General features: G+C 41.3%; 2 protein-coding genes across 2 annotated transcripts; both read right to left on the bottom strand.

The window, feature by feature from the left end:
- Nucleotides 1-7,909: 7,909 nt before the first annotated feature.
- TAS2R5 (taste 2 receptor member 5) lies at nt 7,910-8,797 on the bottom strand. The gene has a single exon (XM_047695227.1). The coding sequence runs from the start codon at nt 8,795-8,797 to the stop codon at nt 7,910-7,912; it is 888 nt and encodes a 295-aa protein (XP_047551183.1).
- Nucleotides 8,798-17,731: 8,934 nt separating this feature from the next.
- TAS2R4 (taste 2 receptor member 4) lies at nt 17,732-19,437 on the bottom strand. Its single transcript, XM_047695226.1, is given in 2 exon segments — nt 17,732-19,187; nt 19,189-19,437. Coding segments are annotated over 2 exon segments (942 nt in total). The 3' UTR covers nt 17,732-18,494.
- Between the last annotated feature and the right edge of the window lie 1,519 nt (nt 19,438-20,956).

The following is a 20,956-nucleotide window of genomic DNA, read 5'->3' as shown; positions in this document are numbered from 1 at the left end:
CATATCAGGGAAATACAAATCAAAACCACAAGAAACCACCTCGCATTGGTCAGAATATAAAAATTACTAATAAATGACTTGGATTTTGACATAGGCTTTCTGATGATTTTTGTATGGATTTTAATAGCTCTTATCTAAAGCAAAGCCTCCACTATTCAGGAGATCTCATACTCTCTCTTCTAGTCAAGAAAATCACTCCAGTATTTCCCCTCCCTACTCCCTTTCCCTCCACCTTTCTCCCTGCCCTTCCCTCCATCTCTCTCCTGGATCAGTCACATCAATATACAACTAAGCCATTATTTCTTCTATTAATAGTAAGTATCTAGATCTCATGTCCCCTACCCCCTGCTGCTCTTTCTCTCCAATTTACAACAAAACTCCTTGAAAAGTTTCTCACTTTCTCCAATTGCTTTCCAACCCAGTCTCCTGCCCCAACTCAAATCTGACTTTCACAAAGTGTTCTCTCTAAAAACTCCTCTTTCTAAAGTCTTTGATGACTTGTATATTTCTACAAGGTCAAATCTCGGCTCTCATTTCACCTGACATTATCAGTATTATCTGACAGTTAGTCATTCCCTCTTCTTAGAAACAGTTTCCTGACTTAGCCCAGGGCAACATGATCTTTTTTTCTACTGACCTCACCGGCTACTTCTTTTCAGTCTACTTTACTGATTCAACCACATCTCTCCAATCTCCTAAGATCAGAGTGCCCAAGTTTCAGTCTTAGACTTCTTCCATCTATATACACCCACTTCCTTAGTGGTCTATACCAGTCTTGGGATTTTAAATGCCATACATGCTCTAAAAACTCCTGAATGTGTATCTCAAGTTTGGACGTCTCCCTTGACTTCCAATCTCGTATCTTCAGCTGTCTACTCAACAGCTCACTTTGATATCTAATCTATATCTCAAACTTAACATATCCAAATTGAACTCCAAGTCTTACCCAAAGATCAACCTCCTCCACCCACAGTCTTCCCCATATAATCTGATGACCCTGTAATTTACTCAAGCCAAAAATTTTGGAATCACTTTTGATTCCTCTCTGCTGCCTCAAATCCAATCTACAGGTAAATTCTACCAGTTCTACTTCAAAACATTTCAGCAATCTTACCACTTCTCCCTGCCTCCACTATTACCACCCTGGTAGGCCTGGTTATTACAAAATCCTCCTAACTCATCTCCCTTTTTCTACTTTTGTTGTATTAAACTCAACCTATTCTCAATACAACTAACTACCAAAGTGATCTTTTAAAATATAAGTCAAGTTTTATCACTTGCCTCTGCTAAAAACCCTCCAATGGCTTCCCATCTCACTCAGAATAAAATACAAAGTCTACACAGTGGTCTATATGGACCCTAAAAATTCTACTGGCCCCTTTGACCTAATCTCCACTACACCCTCTACTCTAGCCACACTGGCCTTCTTGCTCTTCTTTGAACACATTAGACACTTACCTACCTCTAAATTTTTGCACTTTCCCCGGATACATGCATGGCTTACTTCCTAAAAATCTGTGCTTAAATATTAGTTTCTCAGTGAAGTCTTATCTGACTACCCTGTTTAAAATTAGGATCCCCACCTCTGATGAAAGTATGTATTAATCTTCTATGATATTATGACATGCATATGAGAAACCTTAGAATTATGTTTATTCACCACTTTTATACTTCTGTTTTTAGGGTTTTTCAAGGATGTTTGCTGTAGCACGGTAAAGAGCAAAAAACAGGGGCAGATGGTAATAAAAATGTCCAGCTATAAACTGTTGCTTATTTTTTAAAAAAGCAGTACAATCATAAACAATAACATATATGGTCATTTAAAATGGTGTAGAAAAGGCAGAATCTGACCTATAAATACAAAGAGCAAAGTGACGGTCACCAGAGAGATAGGGAGTAAGGAGATGGTCAGAATGGGTGTAGGGGACTGGGAAGTACAGGCTTCCAGTTATGTAATAAATACATCATGGGGATAAAAGGCACAACAAAGGGAATAGCCATGACATTGTAATACAGCCCTACGGTGACAGGTGGTCACTATGAGCATGGCATAACATGTAGAGAAGTTGAATTCGTATGTCATACATCTGAAAATAATGTAACAATGCATGTCAACCATACTCAAATACAAAATATTAATAAAAATTAAAAAGTACAATGATATAGAGATGAATGTGTAATGGCATCAAAACTGTAAGTATAAAACTCAGTTTATACAATAGTGTATGTGTTATAGCTCCATGGTTTTATGCCCATGGCTATTCATTCACTCAACAATACCTAATAATCTAAACAGTGAAGAACAAGAGGAAAACTAACAAAAAGATCCCTGTCCTCTTGGAGTATACATTCTAGCTTAAGGATAAAGGCAGTTAAATAAATTTAAAGATGGATTATACCACATAAGTGCTATGGGGGTGGGGGAGTGAAACGGAATTGGAAGTGCTGGGATAACCTGAGCGGGTTCTAAGAATCCTTGGGAATCCCAGGAAAGCAGTAAATGGAGTTGGAAGGTGGTTGTGGGAGGTGGCATCTGTGTTCCTAGAGATGTTATTATTAACATGACGTAGTGAGAATGCCATCATCAGGGTTCGAGTGAGTGTAGGGAATGTTTTTGGCAAGGTGTAATAATAAAGTGTGACAAAAGGTGGCCTCCATGTCTGAGTGTACCCATGTGATGCTGAGGACAAAAAAACAAAAGAAAGGAAAAGGATATGAGAGCTCTCTAGGGACATCTAGAACACGAATCTCAGAAGCAATGATTTGTGGTGCGTAAACAATGAATTCTGGAACACTGAACAGAAATTTAAAAAAATAAATAAAAATCAAAAAAAAGGGAGAAGAAGCAATGATTCGGACTGGCAAGTGCTCCTGTGGGAACAATGGGAAAACCCAAAGCCAGCTGATACACAGCTAAGGGCCTTGGAGTTCATCAACTACAATATCAGATATTCCTCCAACCCTTTTTCTAGTTCCTCACAAATATCCAGAGTGCTGAATTACAAAACCTTATTAAAGGAAAGAAAGCCTGAACCATTCATACGCGTCCTTTTTTTTAAGTTTTTATTTAAATTCCAGTTAGTTAACATACAGTGTAATACTAGTTTCAGAATGATTTGACACTTAACATACATCACCCGGTACTCATCACAACAAAAGCACTCCTTAATCCCCATCACCTATTTAACCCATCCTCCTTGGGGCACCTGGGTGGCTCAGTTGGTTAACCCATCCCCCTACCCACCTCTCCTCTGGCAATCATCAGTTCGTTCTCTATAGTTAAGAGTCTTTCTTGTTTCATAGTCATGTTTTACCCTATATTCAATAAGTCCTCCTCAACATGATACTATGTTAATTAGATTGATTATACATTAGGAAAACTTCAGTGATTTTAATGCTCTACTCTTTCTAACCCTTGCTGCACATTAGAATCAGCCAGGGAAGCTTTATTTTATTATTATCATCATCATATCATTATTATTATTGTATTATTTTCAGTTAGCAAACATATAGTACATCATTAGTTCTTGATGTAGTGTTCAACAATTCATTAGTTGTGTATAACACCCAGTGCTCACCACAACACAGGCCCTCCTCAATTCCCATCACCCAGTTACCCCATCCCCCCATCCCCCTCCTTTCTCTAACCCTCAGTTTGTTTCCTGGAGTCCAGAGTCTCTCATGGTTTGTCTCCATCTCTGATTTCTTCCCATTCAGTTTTCCCTCTCTTCCCCTGTAGTCCTCCCCTCCATTCCTTATGTTCCACATATGAGTGAAACCATAAGTGAAACCATATGATAATTGTCTTTCTCTGTTTGACTTATTTCACTTAGCATAATCCCCTCCAGTTCCATCCATGTTGATGCAAATGGTGGGTATTCGTCCTTTCTGATGGCTGAGTAATATCCCATTGTATATATAGATCACATCTTTATCCATTCGTCTGTTGAAGGGCATCTTGGTTCTTTCCACAGTTTGGCAACTATGGCCATTGCTGCTACGAACTTTGGGGTATATATGGCCCTTCCCATCTCCTCTGGGACTCCGCTTACACAATAACTACTCTGTTGTTTCTATGTGCCCTATAGCTGTTCTTTTCTTTTACATTTTCCATCTTTTTACAGCTGCCTGTTACCTTCTGAGGGTTCTTTGAGCTGAACTTCCAGTTCGTTAATTAGTTTATTAAGTATTCATTAATTCACCATCAATTCTGCTGTTTAATCTAATTATTGAGTTACTTTATTTCATTTAAAAATACATATTTCAGGGGCGCCTGGGTGGCTTAGTGGGTTAAAGCCTCTGCCTTTGGCTCAGGTCATGATCCCAGGATGCTGGGATCGAGCCCCGCATCGCGCGCTCTCTGCTCTTCGGGGAGCCTGCTTTCTCCTCTCTCTCTCTGCCTGCCTCTCAGCCTGCTTGTGATCTCTGTCTGTCAAATAAATAAATAAATCTTTAAAAAAAAAATACATATTTCAGAATGCAAAAAGAAATCAGACAGCAGGTGTGTGACCTAGAATCAGCCAACGAGAGGCTCACCAGCAGGACTGCGGACTTTGGAGCTAGGACCCAGGGGCACATTCACAGAGGAAGTGGCCGTGTCACAATGTTGAGAGGCACAATGTTGACAGTCGAAATGTGTGTGGTGGTTCCAGCATCAGCCCCCAGAAAGAGACTTGGTCGTGTTCTCAGTTGTTTAAACTCTCTTGGTTCCCATTCTGATCTTGACTGTTCAGTCTTCCCACTGATTCTGTGAGATAGCCAATTTCCTCCCAATAAACGTATTTTCTCCTTAAGTCATTTGAAGTTGAACATGAGATAGGATATGGGGAAAGTACCAGACAGATGAAGCACTAATTTCTTCCTTCTACATAATTCAGATTCCATTGATACTATCACAAGTTATTGTTCAAAATAGTAAAGTTAAAAACATATTACTTGGGGCGCCTGGGTGGCTCAGTGGGTTAAGCTGCTGCCTTCGGCTCAGGTCATGATCTCAGGGTCCTGGGATCGAGTCCCACATCGGGCTCTCTGCTCAGCAAGAAGCCTGCTTCCCTCTCTCTCTCTCTCTGCCTGCCTCTCCGTCTACTTGTGATCTCTCTCTGTCAAATAAATAAATAAAAAATCTTTAAAAAAAAAAACATATTACTTAAAGTTATACAATTAAGGACAAATAAAACTCATCAAATTTAGGGGAGGAGAAGAGTTTTGGGGTTAAGTGAGATAATCTGTGATGGATAGGATTCAAAAGTTACAGTTCAAAGTTGATAAACCAAGTAAGAGAGGCAAAATCTTTTTTTTTTTTTTTAAGAGAGTTGATTTTTTTTTTAAGATTTTATTTATTTATTCGTCAGAGAGAGAGAGGGAGAGAGAGCAAGCACAGGCAGACAGAATGGCAGGCAGAGGCAGAGGGAGAAGCAGGCTCCCTGATGAGCAAGGAGCCCGATGTGGGACTCGATCCCAGGACACTGGGATCATGACCTGAGCCGAAGGCAGCTGCTTAACCAACTGAGCCACCCAGGCGTCCCGAGAGGCAAAATCTTAAGCGTTCTGAAAGTAACTAAGGCAAATGGCAAAATATGACTACATCTGGACAGTGGGACTAATAATGGGGAATGGAATGAAAACATGTTCGTTTGAAACTTTTTAGTCCTCTCCTAGGCTGAATCATACTACGTAACAGAAAGAAAGGCTAGTGATATCCACACACATTGAGGCACACACAGGCACATGCGCACATGCACATGGATCCAGCTGCAGCTCTGGGAATGCAAACTAGAAAAGATTTACATAAGAACCAGTGCAAGAGCACAGATTTGCCTCCAGATTTGTTTTCTGGGATAAAACACAAAGCAGCCTCACACCCATCCTGAGCTAAATCATGTTTAGTAAAGGAAGGAAATCTAATCCCCCAAATTGGGGAAAATGCAAGTGGTTTGTCCCCAAGAAGAGCCAGTCATAGATACTTCAGTTGTGACTGGGATCTTGGCTCCCAGGCAACCCACTAATAACCTTTTAAGTTGCAACAAACTTGAAAGATTAATTGTTTATTTCATCTGTTGAAAAATACTCATAAAGTTGGAGTTTATGAGTATGGAGTATTCCATAGGCTCACCCCAGCATAAAGCCTTATAAGTATGAACAAGAGAAACTTACGGTTTACTGGAAAATGTACAAGACCCGCAGTCCAAAGCTCTGAGACTGTTTTACCTGCATCGTTTACCAGCTGATGATCTTGAGCAAATCACTGATCCAGCCTGAGTTTTGTGGTGTATAAAATGAAGAGAGAAATACTAACTACATAGAGTTGTTATTAAAATCAAATGAGATGATGGGTGATATATAAGAATACATGGTAAAATGTAAAGCCCAACCCAAATGGGAGGTACTATTACTATCATTCTTACAATTGTTCACAAAGGACACCTGTATAAAGATAGGCATGGCATAATGGAAAATTCATCCTACTACTAAAAATATAACCCAGGAGAAGCATCTCTCTACTTGAAATGGATGGATATTATCATTCCCAGAAGACAAAAGACAGTCCTTGACTTCATACAATGCACGGTGACATCAAAGGAGCCAGTTCTGCCCTTCGTGATGACTAACGTCTACACATGCCTAGCACGTACCTCAGTTCACAGCTTTAGGTAAGGAAAAGACACACATTGGGGAGAATAGATTCCAGAAAGTAGATGAACATGGTTCCTAAGAAGTGAAAAAAAAATGTTAAGTATATCGAGTATTGTCCTTTGAATTCCAGATCCCCTCAACTGAACCAAAACAAATTGTGCTCAAACAAAGCTAAAAAGATGACTGAGAAAGCACATAAGAAGAGGGATGGGATTCAGAGAAGCCAAAGGCAAAGCTAGCTGTTCAGGAAGGTTAGCATGATGTCCAAGGATAGAGCCCGGACCCCAGAGTCAGGAAACTGAGTTCTGGTCCCAGCATTTCCCTTGGCTTTCTATGAAACCCTGGGCAGGCCATTGTCCTCTACAGGCCTCTGTTTCTTTATAACATAAAAGAGGAACTGAAAGACTAATTAATGAAGCTAATTGATCATTTAGAAAATATTTACTATTTATTATAAGCTAGGGACTGTTCCGGGCATCAGGAACCTAGGAGAAAACAGAAACAGACACTGTTCCTGCAGCCATGGATTTGACATAGGTAATCTCCATCCAGCTCAAAGGCATGGTATGCTATACTCTGATTTCAGTCTGTGGAAAGACCAAAATGGACCAAAAAGGAGGAAGTTTCACCTCTTCAGGGAGCAGTGTTCTTTTTGAGAGCAGAAGCAAGTGCCCCTTATTCCCATCTTGTCCCTATCTAGGTCCTGGGCTTTGGAGCTTAATACAGAATACAGCCAACTGACTTTTATAGTAAAAAGCAAGTCTAGGGCTCAAAGAAACTTCTAGAAATATAAAGATATGTTGTTTCATTTTTCAGTTAGATAACTAGACCTATTACAGTAGAGAAATGGGAAAATTATTTGATACTTCTTTGTTTAAAAAGCTTATCTAAAATGACAAACGTTAATGGATAGGCAAAATATAATAAAAATCAACAATCTCTATATTAATTGTTCCTAACCTCTGTTCTCTATAATAGGTAAAACACAACTTATATATGTAATATTAAAAGAAATGAATTATTTAGTACAAATAAACAGAATATAACACCTACTTTACCAAACATAAAGCCCCAGTCTCGATGTCTATAATACAATAAAACGGTTATACTTTATATTGCCAAAAGAGAAATAGCATTAGTTTTTATTCTGAATTTCCTGTAGCTCATTTGTTGATTTGGTGTCAAAAAAGAAAAATTTTGAAAGATATGAAAGTCAGCTCCTTTATAGAGAGCTACCAAAAAGTGTCTCAAAAGAGTATTCCGAGCATACGTTTCTCTAGGATCTCCAAGCGCACACTGTCTTCCAGAGAATTCTTTGACAAGTCTCCTTCACCCTGGAATTCCCCATGATCAATATGACAGAATGAAGAGAAGGATAGGCAGCCATGACTGTCTCAGAGATGAAGACAATGAGGAGATTAGCAGAAGACTTGTAGATGATGGAAAAAGGGCTGGCCAGGATGTAAACCACATGAAGGATAAGGAAGCAGCCCAAGGACTTCAGGACAGTGAGGTGAGCCTTGGCCTGAGCATCTCTCCTACCAGCTGTATACACCTTCATCTTCTTGTGGTGTCTGTACAAAGAGACAATCAGCATCACGGAAGATACAAGAAATACCATCAGAGGCAACCCACTTCCTGCATTAAGCTTTAATACATACAGGTAGTGCCAGCTTTCAAAGGGGTACAGAATGCTGCTGTTGCCTTGGGAAGGATCATAGGGCTTTAAGCCAATGTGGGTTACAAGTAACAAACTGATCATGAAGTACCCCAGAAGGCACCAGAGACTCAGGCAATAGGCCCTCTGCTTCAGCCACAAGCAGACAGGGTGCTCAAGGGTCATGATCTTCCTGCAGTAAAAAACACTGAGGAAAGCAGCAAACCACAGGCTGGCCTGGCTTACCAAGATCCAGAAGACACTGAGATACCGAAGCCAGTGGCTACTGTGGAAAAGTGGAAACAGGCTTAAATCCATCATAATCAGCCACTGCAGGAGAAATCGGCAGACAGCCAGGCCCAGGACAATGAGGTTGTATGAGGACCCATTGAATTTTCGAATCCATTCTCCAAAGCTCCAAACCACAAGGACACCATTTCCAACGAGGCCAATGAGAAATTCGGCCACTGCCACCACCATCAGCAGTGCTAGGGCAGCACTCAGCATGGCTGGGGACAGGAAGGAGTCTGACTTCTGTTACAGAAGGTGTCCTGCTTCAGCAGGAATGTGTGTGGCTGTGGCTGAGGTTCAGCTCCCCGGAGGGTGAGACAACACCCACGGTAAGTCTTCACACCACAGAATCTGGATTTGGCCTTGCCCTGCTATTCAAGACTGAAGAGCTGTGACCAGGCACAGAGAGTTTAGAAATTATGATCCCCTCTGTATTTGCATCCACATGAATGCACTCTGTGCCTACACTCAGAGACTTAAAATAGCACCACAGATACTGGCTCCCCTTCTCAAGGGTCATGAGCTAGCATCTAGACACTAGCACATATAAAGACCTTTCAATAAGAAGATCAAATCAAAACACTCTCAGATTTTATACAGTGCCAAATGTGAGCTCCTTATTATAAAAAAATTTTATTTTTATAAAAAGTACTCTGAACATAAAAATATGAAAGCTGAATAAACTCAAATATAAAATATATTTCATTATCAAAAAATAATAATAAAGTAAAATATATTTCACTATCAAAGAGAGAAGTAGGGAAAATTTGGGGGAAGAAAACAATCAGAGAACAAAAATAGCACATTTAAGTGCCAAATAATTAAAAAAAAAAAAAAAATGGAAGTCAGGCTCATCTAGCCATCACTGCTAATCTGAGTCTTTGAGGTAATCTGTCCTAATTTATGATCAAGTACCCACACACACATGACTCAGCATATATCTCAAACCAAGATCATAGAGGAAGGAAATGAGCTCAAATAAGTGAAAAAAGACTAGCACAGTTGTCAAGAAATATAGTAAAGTGTTTCATTTATTGTCCAGATTCCAACTTCCCTAGGACCAGTCTAACACAAATGTTTATGGAAGGTTGAATTCTAAGACAGCGTCAAAGAGATTTTGAATAATCCTTGAGCAAGATGGGACTGTAAATAAGACAGGTTGTCACTTCTGTAACTAGGTTACGTTTTATGGCAAAGATAAAGGGCTTTTGCAAATGTAATTGAACCAGTTGCATTTGAACTACTCAAAAAATTACCCTGGGTGGGTTCCACTTAACCAGTAAAAGTCTTGGAAGAGAAACTGGGCCCTCCTACTGACCTTGAAGAATCCAGCTACCAGGCTGTGAGAGAGACACATGATAAGAACTGTGAGGTGTTGAGATTGGCCCACAGAAGGCAGCAGCAGGAAAATGGGGACCTTTGTCAAACAACTGCAAGGAACTGAATTCTGCAAATAACGAGTGATCTCAGAAAAGAACCTAAGCTCCAAAAAACTACAACCCAGTCAACATCGTGACTGCAGCTTTTAGGACTCTGTGCAGAGGGCCCACTTAGGCTGTGCCTGGACTCTTCACCCACAGAAACTGTGCAATAAATGTGTGTGTTGTTTTAAATTGCTAAGTATGTGCTGCTACACCGCAAACAGAAAACCAATACAATGGTCAAACTAGGCCAGAAACTATGAGGAAACAAGGAGAAAGAGGAACTGAATTGGGAAGAAGGAGGAAGGCGAAGCTAGCTTCTGAGGAAGTCAGCATGGATGCAGAGGAAAGACCAAAGTATCTGGAAAGGTCCTAGAAGAAACCAAAAACCCCACCCCAGGCCCTCTGCTTCGGCCACAAGCAGAGAGGGTTCAGGGGTCATGATCTTCCTGCAGTAGAAGACACTGAGCAGCCAGCATAGCCAGGACAATGAGTTTGTTTGGGGATCTCTTCACATTTTCAGATCCATTCTTCAAAACTCTAGACCACAAGGATGCTATTTCCAAGCAGGTCAATGAGAAATTCAGCCACAGCCATGACCATCAGCAGCGCCAAGACAACGGTCAGCACGCCTGTCCCAGAAGGTGCCCTGCTTCAGCCGTGTGTGTGTGTGTGTGTGTGTGTGTGTGTGTGTGTGTGTCCTCACTGAGCTTCAGATCCTGAGTGTGATACAGAATTAGGGTAGAACATTCCACTCCTCAGAGTTTGGATTCTGTCACTCTCCTTTTGAAATCCATTCTCTGACAAAGAAGACACAGCTGTGAACACAAGTAATGTTCTCTAAGGTAAGAGCCTCACTTCCATTTGCATCTGCATGAAGCTGGCCTAGCATCTGAGATGAAGAACAAGCCACAGCTACAGACTGTCCTTCCGAAGGAAGCAAGTCAAATCCACCGTGCTCTTGGACCCTGCTCCCACCCACCCTGACTCTGCAGAACCAAAATAAGACATTCTGAGAATCTCAACAGTGGCAAAAGCAAAGCACCTCATATTATAAACAGGTCAAGTACAACATTTATGAATAACTTGGCAAATATTTATTAAATGTCTACCGTGTGCCAGGCCCCTATTCCAGGCTCTGGGGATACAATCACCACACACACACACACACACACAAAGTCCCTACTGTCACAGAGCTGATATTCTGGTGGGAGAGGCAAATAACTAATGCTGTTTTAACATGCTTGTAACTTGAATATATAAATCTAGAGTTGTATTTATATACACACAAAGGCTTGTTTCAATACCAGGGAAACAAATAAAAAAATAGGGTGAGTGGGGCGCCTGGGTGGCTCAGTGGGTTAAAGCCGCTGCCTTCGGCTCAGGTCATGACTCCAGAGTTCTGGGATCGAGCCCCATATTGGGCTCTTTGCTCAGCAGGGAGCCTGCTTCCTTCTGTCTCTCTGCCTATTTATGATCTCTGTCTGTCAAACAAATAAATAAAAAAAAAAAAAATAGGGTGAGAAAATGAGTAAAAACAACTATGAGACAAGATAAATATTTACTGCTGAATACTATGTGCTAGAGGAGGTCAAGATGGAGAGAAATCTGGGAACGACAGTGCTAGTTCACTAGCACTAATACGGTGGGTCAGTACCGCCTCTTGGTGGGAGGTGTCTGGAGGGAGGAGGAGGGGTGCAGTCGTGACCCATAAGTAACAAGGATCACAATCTTCGAGGAAGATTATGATAAGAATCAGTAGCATGGCTGTGGGGAGGACGATTAAAAACCCCAGGGCAGGGGGTGACTTGGAAGATAAGAGGACAGAAGCTAATTTTGTCTGCTCCCATAAGCATGAAAATTTGGGGGAGAGAGGTTAAGTACAACAGATAAAAGTTGGAAGATAGTCTAGAAGGCAAGGCTTAATTTCCCTTCTCCTGAGAGTGAGCTGGACTTTGAGACTTCTAAACAAGAGACTCCGGAAAGGGAAACATAACCCGGCAGTGGAGAAACCCAACAGACACCACCTTAACCAAGCAATCAAGGGTAATATGACCAGTGAGAAGTTCATGATGATATCTGGTATCCCCCTGTGTGACATGAGGAGAAGGGTACCTCATCTTTTTTGGACTCCCTCTCCCCACCCAACCTCCATTAACTCCTGTCACTTCCTGGTTGTTAATTTCCTTGCCAGGCAAATTCTCACAGGAGTTCCCTTTCACACTTTATTCCTCAGGGAATAAAACTGACCATGGGCCAATTACACAGACCCCTGGGGAATTCTGTCAAACTACCCTTTTCCCCTTGACTCCCACACCCCAGAGCAATGGGAGGCAGGGCACACAAAATTTGAAAAGAGTTCCTTGCATCTCACCTCTCCACCCTTCCTTGAGGAGCAATGGTGAGATCAGAGGCTCCAGCTCCAGCTCTAACTTACGAAAAAGGAAGAAAAAGTTTTATTTTTTTTTTTAAGATTTTATTTATTTGTCAGAGAGAGAGAGGAGAGCGAGCGAGCACAGGCAGACAGAATGGCAGGCAGAGGCAGAGGGAGAAGCAGGCTCCCCGCCAAGCAAGGAGCCCGATGTGGGACTCGATCCCAGGACGCTGGGATCATGACCTGAGCCGAAGGCAGCTGCTTAACCAACTGAGCCACCCAGGCGTCCCAAAAAGTTTTATTTTAAATGCTTTCAGTAAGCTTTAGTATCTCCTGAAGACTCCACCATTTAAGGCTATCTTAAGAGTTACATTCAATTCATGCTTTAAAAGACTAATGTGTTCTTCCCCTTTGTTTGTTTTTCAAAACAACTGAAAATGGCTCATCAACAGGATGCTAGTAACAGCAGAAGCCCAAAGTCACACCTGTTTAGGTAAAATTGAGGCAATAAAAGAAACTTCTAAAATCCTTGAAATGACCCATAAATACTGTGAACAAACTGGTGGTTGGTGGATGGGAAAAATGGCTGAAGGGGAGTGGGAGGTACAGGCTTCCAGCTTCAGAGTGAATGCGTCACAAGAATAAAAGGCACAGCCTGGGAAGACAGTCAGTGATATCATAATAGCTTGTACGGTGACAGGTGGCAGCTACGCTTGGGATGTGCACAGCGTAATATTTAATTTATCAAATCACTATGTTGTACACCTGAAACTAATGTAGCATTGTGTGTCAACTATACTCAAAATTTTTTAAAGTAGTTTTGAAATGAAAAAGTAAAAATCCTTAGAATGCATAAGAACTTCATTTAGTTCACCCATGAATTGTATATACTTTCTGTTGGGTCCACGGGCTCCGGGAATGCAGGAGGAACAATAGAAATGACCCCCGGGGCCACCATCTTCCAGCCTCCTCCCCACCACTTTTCCTTAACCCTTGACTCTCCCGCCGAAAGGATGTATGCCCAGGTCACGTCTCCATAGGTAACCCGATACCTATGCAGGAAACAGAAGTATCAGGATCCCCCCACCCCATACCCTCCAATCACCAAATACCCTACCATATATGGATGTGAGCCCATGCCCTGCCTTGGCCCGATAAAAGACCCCTGCCGCCTCCCTCCCAGTGCGACTTCCCCCACTCCCCTTTCCGGAGTCGAGGAACCTCTTCCTCGACAGAGGGTGCCCACCTGCTCCTGACGTGACTTTCCTGGCTCCCCTTCTCCTAAGCCCTGAAACTTCGCTGGAGAGTGCCTTTAATAAATCTTGCGTTGTGCCTACCTCGCCTGGTGTCGTGTTTATCTTGCCTATAAAACCTTACACTTTCCCAGCACCTTTCTATTGGCCTATTCCTTCCCATGTTGCAGCATTCAAAATAAATTTAAAAATGGTTTTTTCTTTCATATTGCTACACTTTGGGTTTAAAAATGTATCTCACCTAGGGGCGCCTGCGTGGCTTAGTCATTAAGCGTCTGCCTTCGGCTCAGGTCATGATCCCAGGGTCCTGGGATCGAGCCCCACACTGGGCTCTCTGCTCATCGGGAAGCCTGTTTCTCCCTCTTCCACTCCCCCTGCTAGTGTTCCCTCTCTCACTGTGTCTCTCTCTGTCAAATAAATAAAATCTTTAAAAAATTAAAAATAAAAAATAAAAATAAAATAAAAATAAAAATATATCTCACCTAAAACAAAAAGCTTCTGTAAGGGAAGGAAACAGTCAACAAAACTAAAAGGCAACCTACGGAATGGGAGAATATATATTTGCAAATAACATGTCTGATAAAGGGTTAGTATCCAAAATATATAAAAAACTGATAAAACTCAACACCCCAAAAACAAATAATCCAATTAAAAAATGGACAGAATATATGACATTTCTCCAAAGACATCCAGACAGCCAAAAGACGCATAAAAAGATGCTAGGCATCACTCATCATCATCATGGAAATGCAAATCAAAATTACCATGAGATACCACCTCACACATGACAGAATGGCTAAAACCAAAAGCACAAGAAACAACAAGCATTGGTGAGGATGTGGAGAAAAAGGAACCCTCTCACACTGTTGGTGGGAATGCAAACTGGTACAGCCACTGTGGAAAACAGTATGGATGTTCCTCAAAAAATTAAAGATTGAATCACCATAGGACCCAATAATTTCACTACGAGGTATTAACCCCAAAAAATACAAAAACACTAATTCAAGGGTACACATGCATCCCCATGTTTATTGCAGCATTGTTTACAACAGCCAAACTATGGAAGCACCCCATGTGTCCATCAATATATGAATGGATAAAGAAGATGTAGCGTGCACACACACACACACACACACACACACACATACATATACATACAATGGAATATTATTCAGCCATAAAAAATGAAGTTTTGGGACGCCTGGGTGGCTCAGTTGGTTAGGCAGCTGCCTTCGGCTCAGGTCGTGATCCCAGCGTCCTGGGATCGAGTCCCACATCGGGCTCCTTGTTTGGCGGGGAGCCTGCTTCTCCCTCTGCCTCTGCCTGCCATTCTGTCTGCCTGTGCTCGCTCGCTCTCCTCTCTCTCTGACAAATAAATAAAATCTTTAAAAAAAAAAAAAATGAAGTTTTGCCATTTGCAATAACATGGATGGATCTAGAGGGTACAATGCTAAGTGAAACAAATCAGGAAAAGGCAAATACCATATGATTTCACTCATATGTGGAATTTAAGAAACAATACAGAGGAGCAAAGGGGAAAAAAGAGAAAGAGACAAACCAAGAGACCCTTAACTACAAAGAACAAACTGACGGTTACCAGAGGGGAAGTGGGTGAGGGAACGGGTAAAATAGGTGATGGCAATTAAAGGGAACACTTACCATGATGAAAACACAAAATAATAAAAAATTAAAAATTGATAAACACACACACACACACACACCCCTCACCTAAATTTCAAGCTTAAAAGCCCACTATCTCTCTGCATGATATCATGACAATTATTTCACCTAAGGAACTAAGCACCTATAAAATTTTTATACCTCCCCCTATATGGTATTATTATATTATACAACATTAATCTTATATTATGAAATATTAATTATATATAAATGTACATATGTGCATGTGTGTGTGCGTCTATATATGTATATATTAGCAGCCCTGGGTGGGTTTTTCAGGCTGGACATACCATGCTTCTGACACCCTTTTGAACATTATCTTCCTTTTTTTTAAGATTTTATTTATTTTATGAGAGAAGAAAAGCACAAGCAGAGGAAAGTGTGAGGGAGAAGGAGAGGCAGGCTTCCTGCTCAGCAGGGAACACGATACAGGGTTTGGTCCTAGGACCCTGAGATCATGACCTGAGCCAAAGACAGAAGCTTACCTGACTGAGCTACTCCGGTGCCCCTTGAATATTTTTTTCGTGTCCTAGGAGATAAAGCTTTATAACTGGGCATGATTCTACACTGTCCCAGTCTTTCCATCCACCTGGTGATATCGTTAAAAAAGAACTGGCTTTTAGACTCCGAAGACAAATTGGAGCCTTAGGTCTACCCCTTCTTAGTTAATGAGCCATTTATAATACCTGTTTGTGCCTCAATTTTTTCATCGGTATGACAGGCAATACTAACATTCTCTACGAAGTTGTGAGGAACCAACAAAATCACATGTGAAAATGTAGCTCAGACAATACTGGAATTTAGCAGTCCAAAGTTAAATGGCAACGTGCCCGAGCTACAGCTCCACAGTGTTTCATGATATCATACAGACGCTGCCCCGGCACCCACCCTTCATTTCCACCAATGCCTCTTCTTAACAGGGAGTTTTAAACATCCCTCCCTTCCCTGGATAGGCAGAGAATATAGGGAGGAGGAGGAGGAGATTGTTTATTAGAGAGGCTGCAAGGTATCATATCTTAAATAAACTCTAAAATTTTTAAAGTTCTGGTTAATAAGTATTTAGTGGCAGAGCATACTGGAAGCAGCAAAACTCCCAACCTACGACATCATTAAAAACTCTACCCAAAGAGGACTACGGGCAAGTGTCCCAACAAAAGAATATGGCATAGTGAGATTTGTTGAGTAAGGCAACAGAGACCCAAAACTACAGCATCTGAAAGAATGGAGATGTTTATTTCCCAGTCGCTGAGTTAAGATGTGAACAGTCCAGAGCTGGGGTGGCAGCCCCACGGTGTCGGGAACTGTGAAGCCAACTAGGATGGATGACTTCTCCACTATCCCCAGGCAGTCCCTTCAACTGCTGGCCCAAGATGGCCAATTGTTACACCCGCCATTCCAGAGCACAGGAAGAAGAGGGAAAAGGGGAAGGGAGGGCACCCCTGTTCTAGGGGCACCACCTAGAAATTAAACACATCACTTTCTCCTCACTCCGCTGGCAGAATGTGATCACGTGTGATGCCTACTTATAAGAGAAAGCTATAAAATGTAATTTGCGCCAAAGCTCTAGGTAGCTAAAAATTCTGTTATTATAGAAGAGAAAGTAAAGAGAATGGATCTGGGGAGAACCATGAGGCTTTCTACTTTTCATTTAGAGTTCTTATGTCATTGTATACATTTAATCCTTTTATCTCCTAATCTTAAGATCCTAACATGATGAAAACCTCTTTTTTTTAGCAAAAAATATTGGTTTGGGTAATCCTCGCTGAATAATGCAGTCAAGATTCTGGTGTCCAGAATGGGAAACGTCAGGTAATTTGTAAAATTTGGAGATTTCTTATTTTTTCTATTTTAATAAAAAAATTATTATTTTAATAAGATTATTTACTTTGAGATGTGTAAATGTCACGTAAGTATTTTATAAATAAAAAAACTGTACAAATATAAATTATTATCCCCAATTTCCATTCTAAAACTGATCAATATTCCATCTTCAGATTTCTGTTCCTCCATAGCCAGTCCTGCTGTCTCAACTACCCTCCCATCCAAAAAAAAAGTGTTCCCCTGAAGAACCATGCAGTGCTCATACAACTTAGTAGATAAATTCATAAGCAGATGACATATATTCACCAAAAGTCTGATGCTCCCACTACCAAGCTATTTAATAAACTCTTGGCTTTCCCCTGAATTCCATATTACATGACAGGGTATAATCTTTTGTAAAGTTGTACTCAGATTGTGTTAATTTCACTATTTGGCACTCGCCTTTTTTTTAAAGATTTTATTTATTTATTTGAGAGAGAGAGAGAGAGAAAACACAGAGGGAAAGGAAGAGGGAGAAGCAGACTCTCTGCTGAACAAGAAGCCCAATGTGGGGCTTGATCCCCGGACCCTAAAATCATGTTCTGAGCTGAAAGCAGACGCTTAACCCACTGAGCCACCCAGGTGCCCCCTAGCACATGCTTTTGAATTCAGGCTGACTCCCTGGATTTTGAGATCCTTGGAACTATCCTAGATTGGGCTTCTGTCACACTAATCCCTTTCTTCTACCATTCCATTACCCTTCCATTACCATTAAGGAGGAAGCCCTTCCCTTCTTTCCAGAACAAACCTAGAAATTTAGTCCTAGAGTTTCTTGATAATAATAGCTCAATGACTGTGACCCTTTTCGTGTACATCTGCCACAATATACACCTGTTTTCTCTCTTCTTTCTCTTTCTTCCCTTTTCTCTCTACAAATTTCTTTTCTCCCATTGCTCTTTGCATCCTCTTGCTATGGTTTAAGCCAGTCTAGTTCCTGCTGATGACTCATCCACTGCTAAGCCCTTACCCAGGGCTCCTCAGCTAAACCTCAAAAATTTAACTAACGATGTGAATTATAATGTATTGCTTAACTTGGGGGAACTCCCCCTTATACTTTAGTAGCTCATGGAACAATGTGGTGACTTCCACTAGCCAGGGATGCAAACTACATGATAAATAATGTCTTAAACTTTAAAAAAAAAATGCCTAATATTTTAAATTTTTTTAATTGCAGAATAAACTGAAGTACAGGCACTCAAAGGCTGAGGAGTTCAGCTCAGCAATTACAGAAATGGAGTCCACAGTCCACAGTCCGCTAAGAAAACCACTAACAAAGAAAGTCTTGCTCCCAAACCATGAGGTGACTCTTCACTACTGAAATTCTACTACTTGTTGAAACAAAGAATCGCCTTTGCTTTTGTTCTCAGTTTAGGATGTGTGAGAATAATGAGAACAGAATGTCCTGGAGGGTAAATGGTGGAAATAACCATGCAGATGGATCTGGCTCCCAAATCCATCCCGACAAAGGGGAAATAATGTAGCAGAGAAGCGAGCAAGTACGGAATGTACAAGATGAGGAAACAGATCATGAGCTTCATAGCGCCGTGAGCTTCAGTCTGGGGAGCTTCAGTCTGGGGAGTCCAAAAAACAGTGGTGTTTTTCTGCATCTTCTGTATATGTCTCCTCAAGGAATGAATTAACAAGGAAGCAGAAGTCACATTAATGATGTGATTAATGATAATTGTGATTAATGATTAATGATGGAGAAACGAGCACAAGACCAAAGAGATCACCAAAGACAAGACGCCCTCGTTGATGTCACATCCTGTACCATTCCTCCCAGGCACAAATTCGGGAAAGCACGATGTCTGTCTGAGTGCCACATACAGGAGAGTGGTGAAGGCAGAAATCAGCGCACAGGCTAGCACGAGCCTGGGGATCTTTGGGGAGAGATTTTGTTTCAGCAGGAGAAATACCGCGTGTTGCATGTCCGTAATCTTCACACAGTACAAGGCATTGAGCAAGGTGACAAGCCAGAGACTATTCGAGTCCAAAAACATCCAACACAACAGGAAAAAAAGTAGATAAGTGCACTGACCTTTCCACATTTGGAGAGATGAAGGAGTATGTGATGTTGAGTACAAACAGTCCCAATGTCAGAAATCTGGTGACTCCCAAGCTGAAGAGGATCCTATTCGAAGAGGAGATTCTGGGGCTTTTGAGCCAAGTCCAAAAACTGACCACTGCAATAAAGAGATTTACAATGAGTCCCGCAAAATTCAAAATTGCTGAGACAATAATGGCAAGGAAAAAGGATATCTGAAGCATCTTTCCTCATCGAGAACTTAGCAGTGTGATCTGGATGCTGGGAGCAGGAGAAATACTGAGATGTGCAAGTAGGCACCAGGACCCAGCCAGTAAGGACATTGCTTCTCTAATTGTCTCCAGTGTGACAAATGAGCCATTAATGGTCTAAAAGCCAACTGCTTTTCCTGAGATGCAAATCTTCCCAGGATTGCATTACTATTTCTTCATTCATATCCTGTTTTCCTTAGAAATGCCTAATTAAAACAGCCCTCGTGAACTCTGAAAACAGAGTCCACTCCGCCAAGAGAATAGCTAGAGGGAAAGGTTATGGAAGGCTCCAGGGATTTCAAATCCAAGTGACAAAACTCCAGTCCACCAATGTCTCTGTCCCTGTTTCACAGGGAATAAAGCTCTTCTTCAGAGCAACCCCAGAAGATAGTGGGAAATCCCAGGCTTCACTCCCACCCACCCACTCTCTTCCATATATCCATGGATGACCGAAGTCCAGCTTCTCTCCTCCCTGTAACCTACTGATCTGCTGCAGCCCTACTTTCTCCATCTCTCATTCTGGCCAACATTACATTGTCATCCCTGAGCACATACAGTGATTCACAGTCACACACAGACCCAAGTTCAAGGACTTCACACTTCCTCAAGAGAGCCTTTTTGCAATTCATTCCATCTATGAGGATGATTCCTTTACTTTGCATTCCCCCACCAGTCACACACATGTGTGCCATAATCATTTGCTGTGATATGCTTTGCTTGGGAAAAAAAATCAGCCATTTCATGGGTTTCTTTTACAGACGTGGGTTTATGCTTAGATCACATAAGACTATTTCTTCTTGGGCATTTAGTTGCAAATCAAAGTACTCTGATCCCAAATACACAGTAATGCTTTAGCTATAGTTTTGCATCTCATTGCCTGATTCCTCTGTAATTTCTCAGACAGGGAAGGGCACAGTAAGAGGCAAATTATAGTATTGAAGACTATGAGTGAGTGTGAGAGTATGACATATCTTATCTACTCTAGCAGTTGGGGAGACCCAAGGTGCAAACCTCTATGCAGTCACATGTAGGTTACCAAACTAGCATCAAAATAAAGCATACGAAGTCCTGTTCCTTTGTATGGGAACAGAAATACAAACAGATAAAATAGAACAGAGGAACAGAAGAGGCTAAGATATGAAGACTAGGTCCAGAAGAGGGAGTACATTCATGGGGCCCTTTAAGACAGGAAAGCAACCTGGAGGGATTCTCTGAGCTGGAACCCAGTGGCTTACAGAAGCATTTGTATAAAACTAAGAGGCACATGACGAAAGCGTGCCCAGATGGGTTAACCAGGCAAACACAGGGTGAATGAGCAAGGCAAGGGAAGGGAAGTTTATATCATAGCACATATTTCCACTGAATTATTTATAAAATAGATCACTGTGTTAAAGTAATTAAGTTAAAATATTAAAAATATCACATTGAAATAGAATAAATAATATGGAGTAAGATATAAGAAGTAAGTGTTCCAAGAGGGGTGGGGGAACCC

The sequence above is a fragment of the Lutra lutra genome, chromosome 11 (genome assembly GCF_902655055.1).
Source record: "Lutra lutra chromosome 11, mLutLut1.2, whole genome shotgun sequence".
Taxonomy (NCBI): domain Eukaryota; kingdom Metazoa; phylum Chordata; class Mammalia; order Carnivora; family Mustelidae; genus Lutra; species Lutra lutra.
This window is presented reverse-complemented; position numbering and strand designations above follow the sequence as displayed.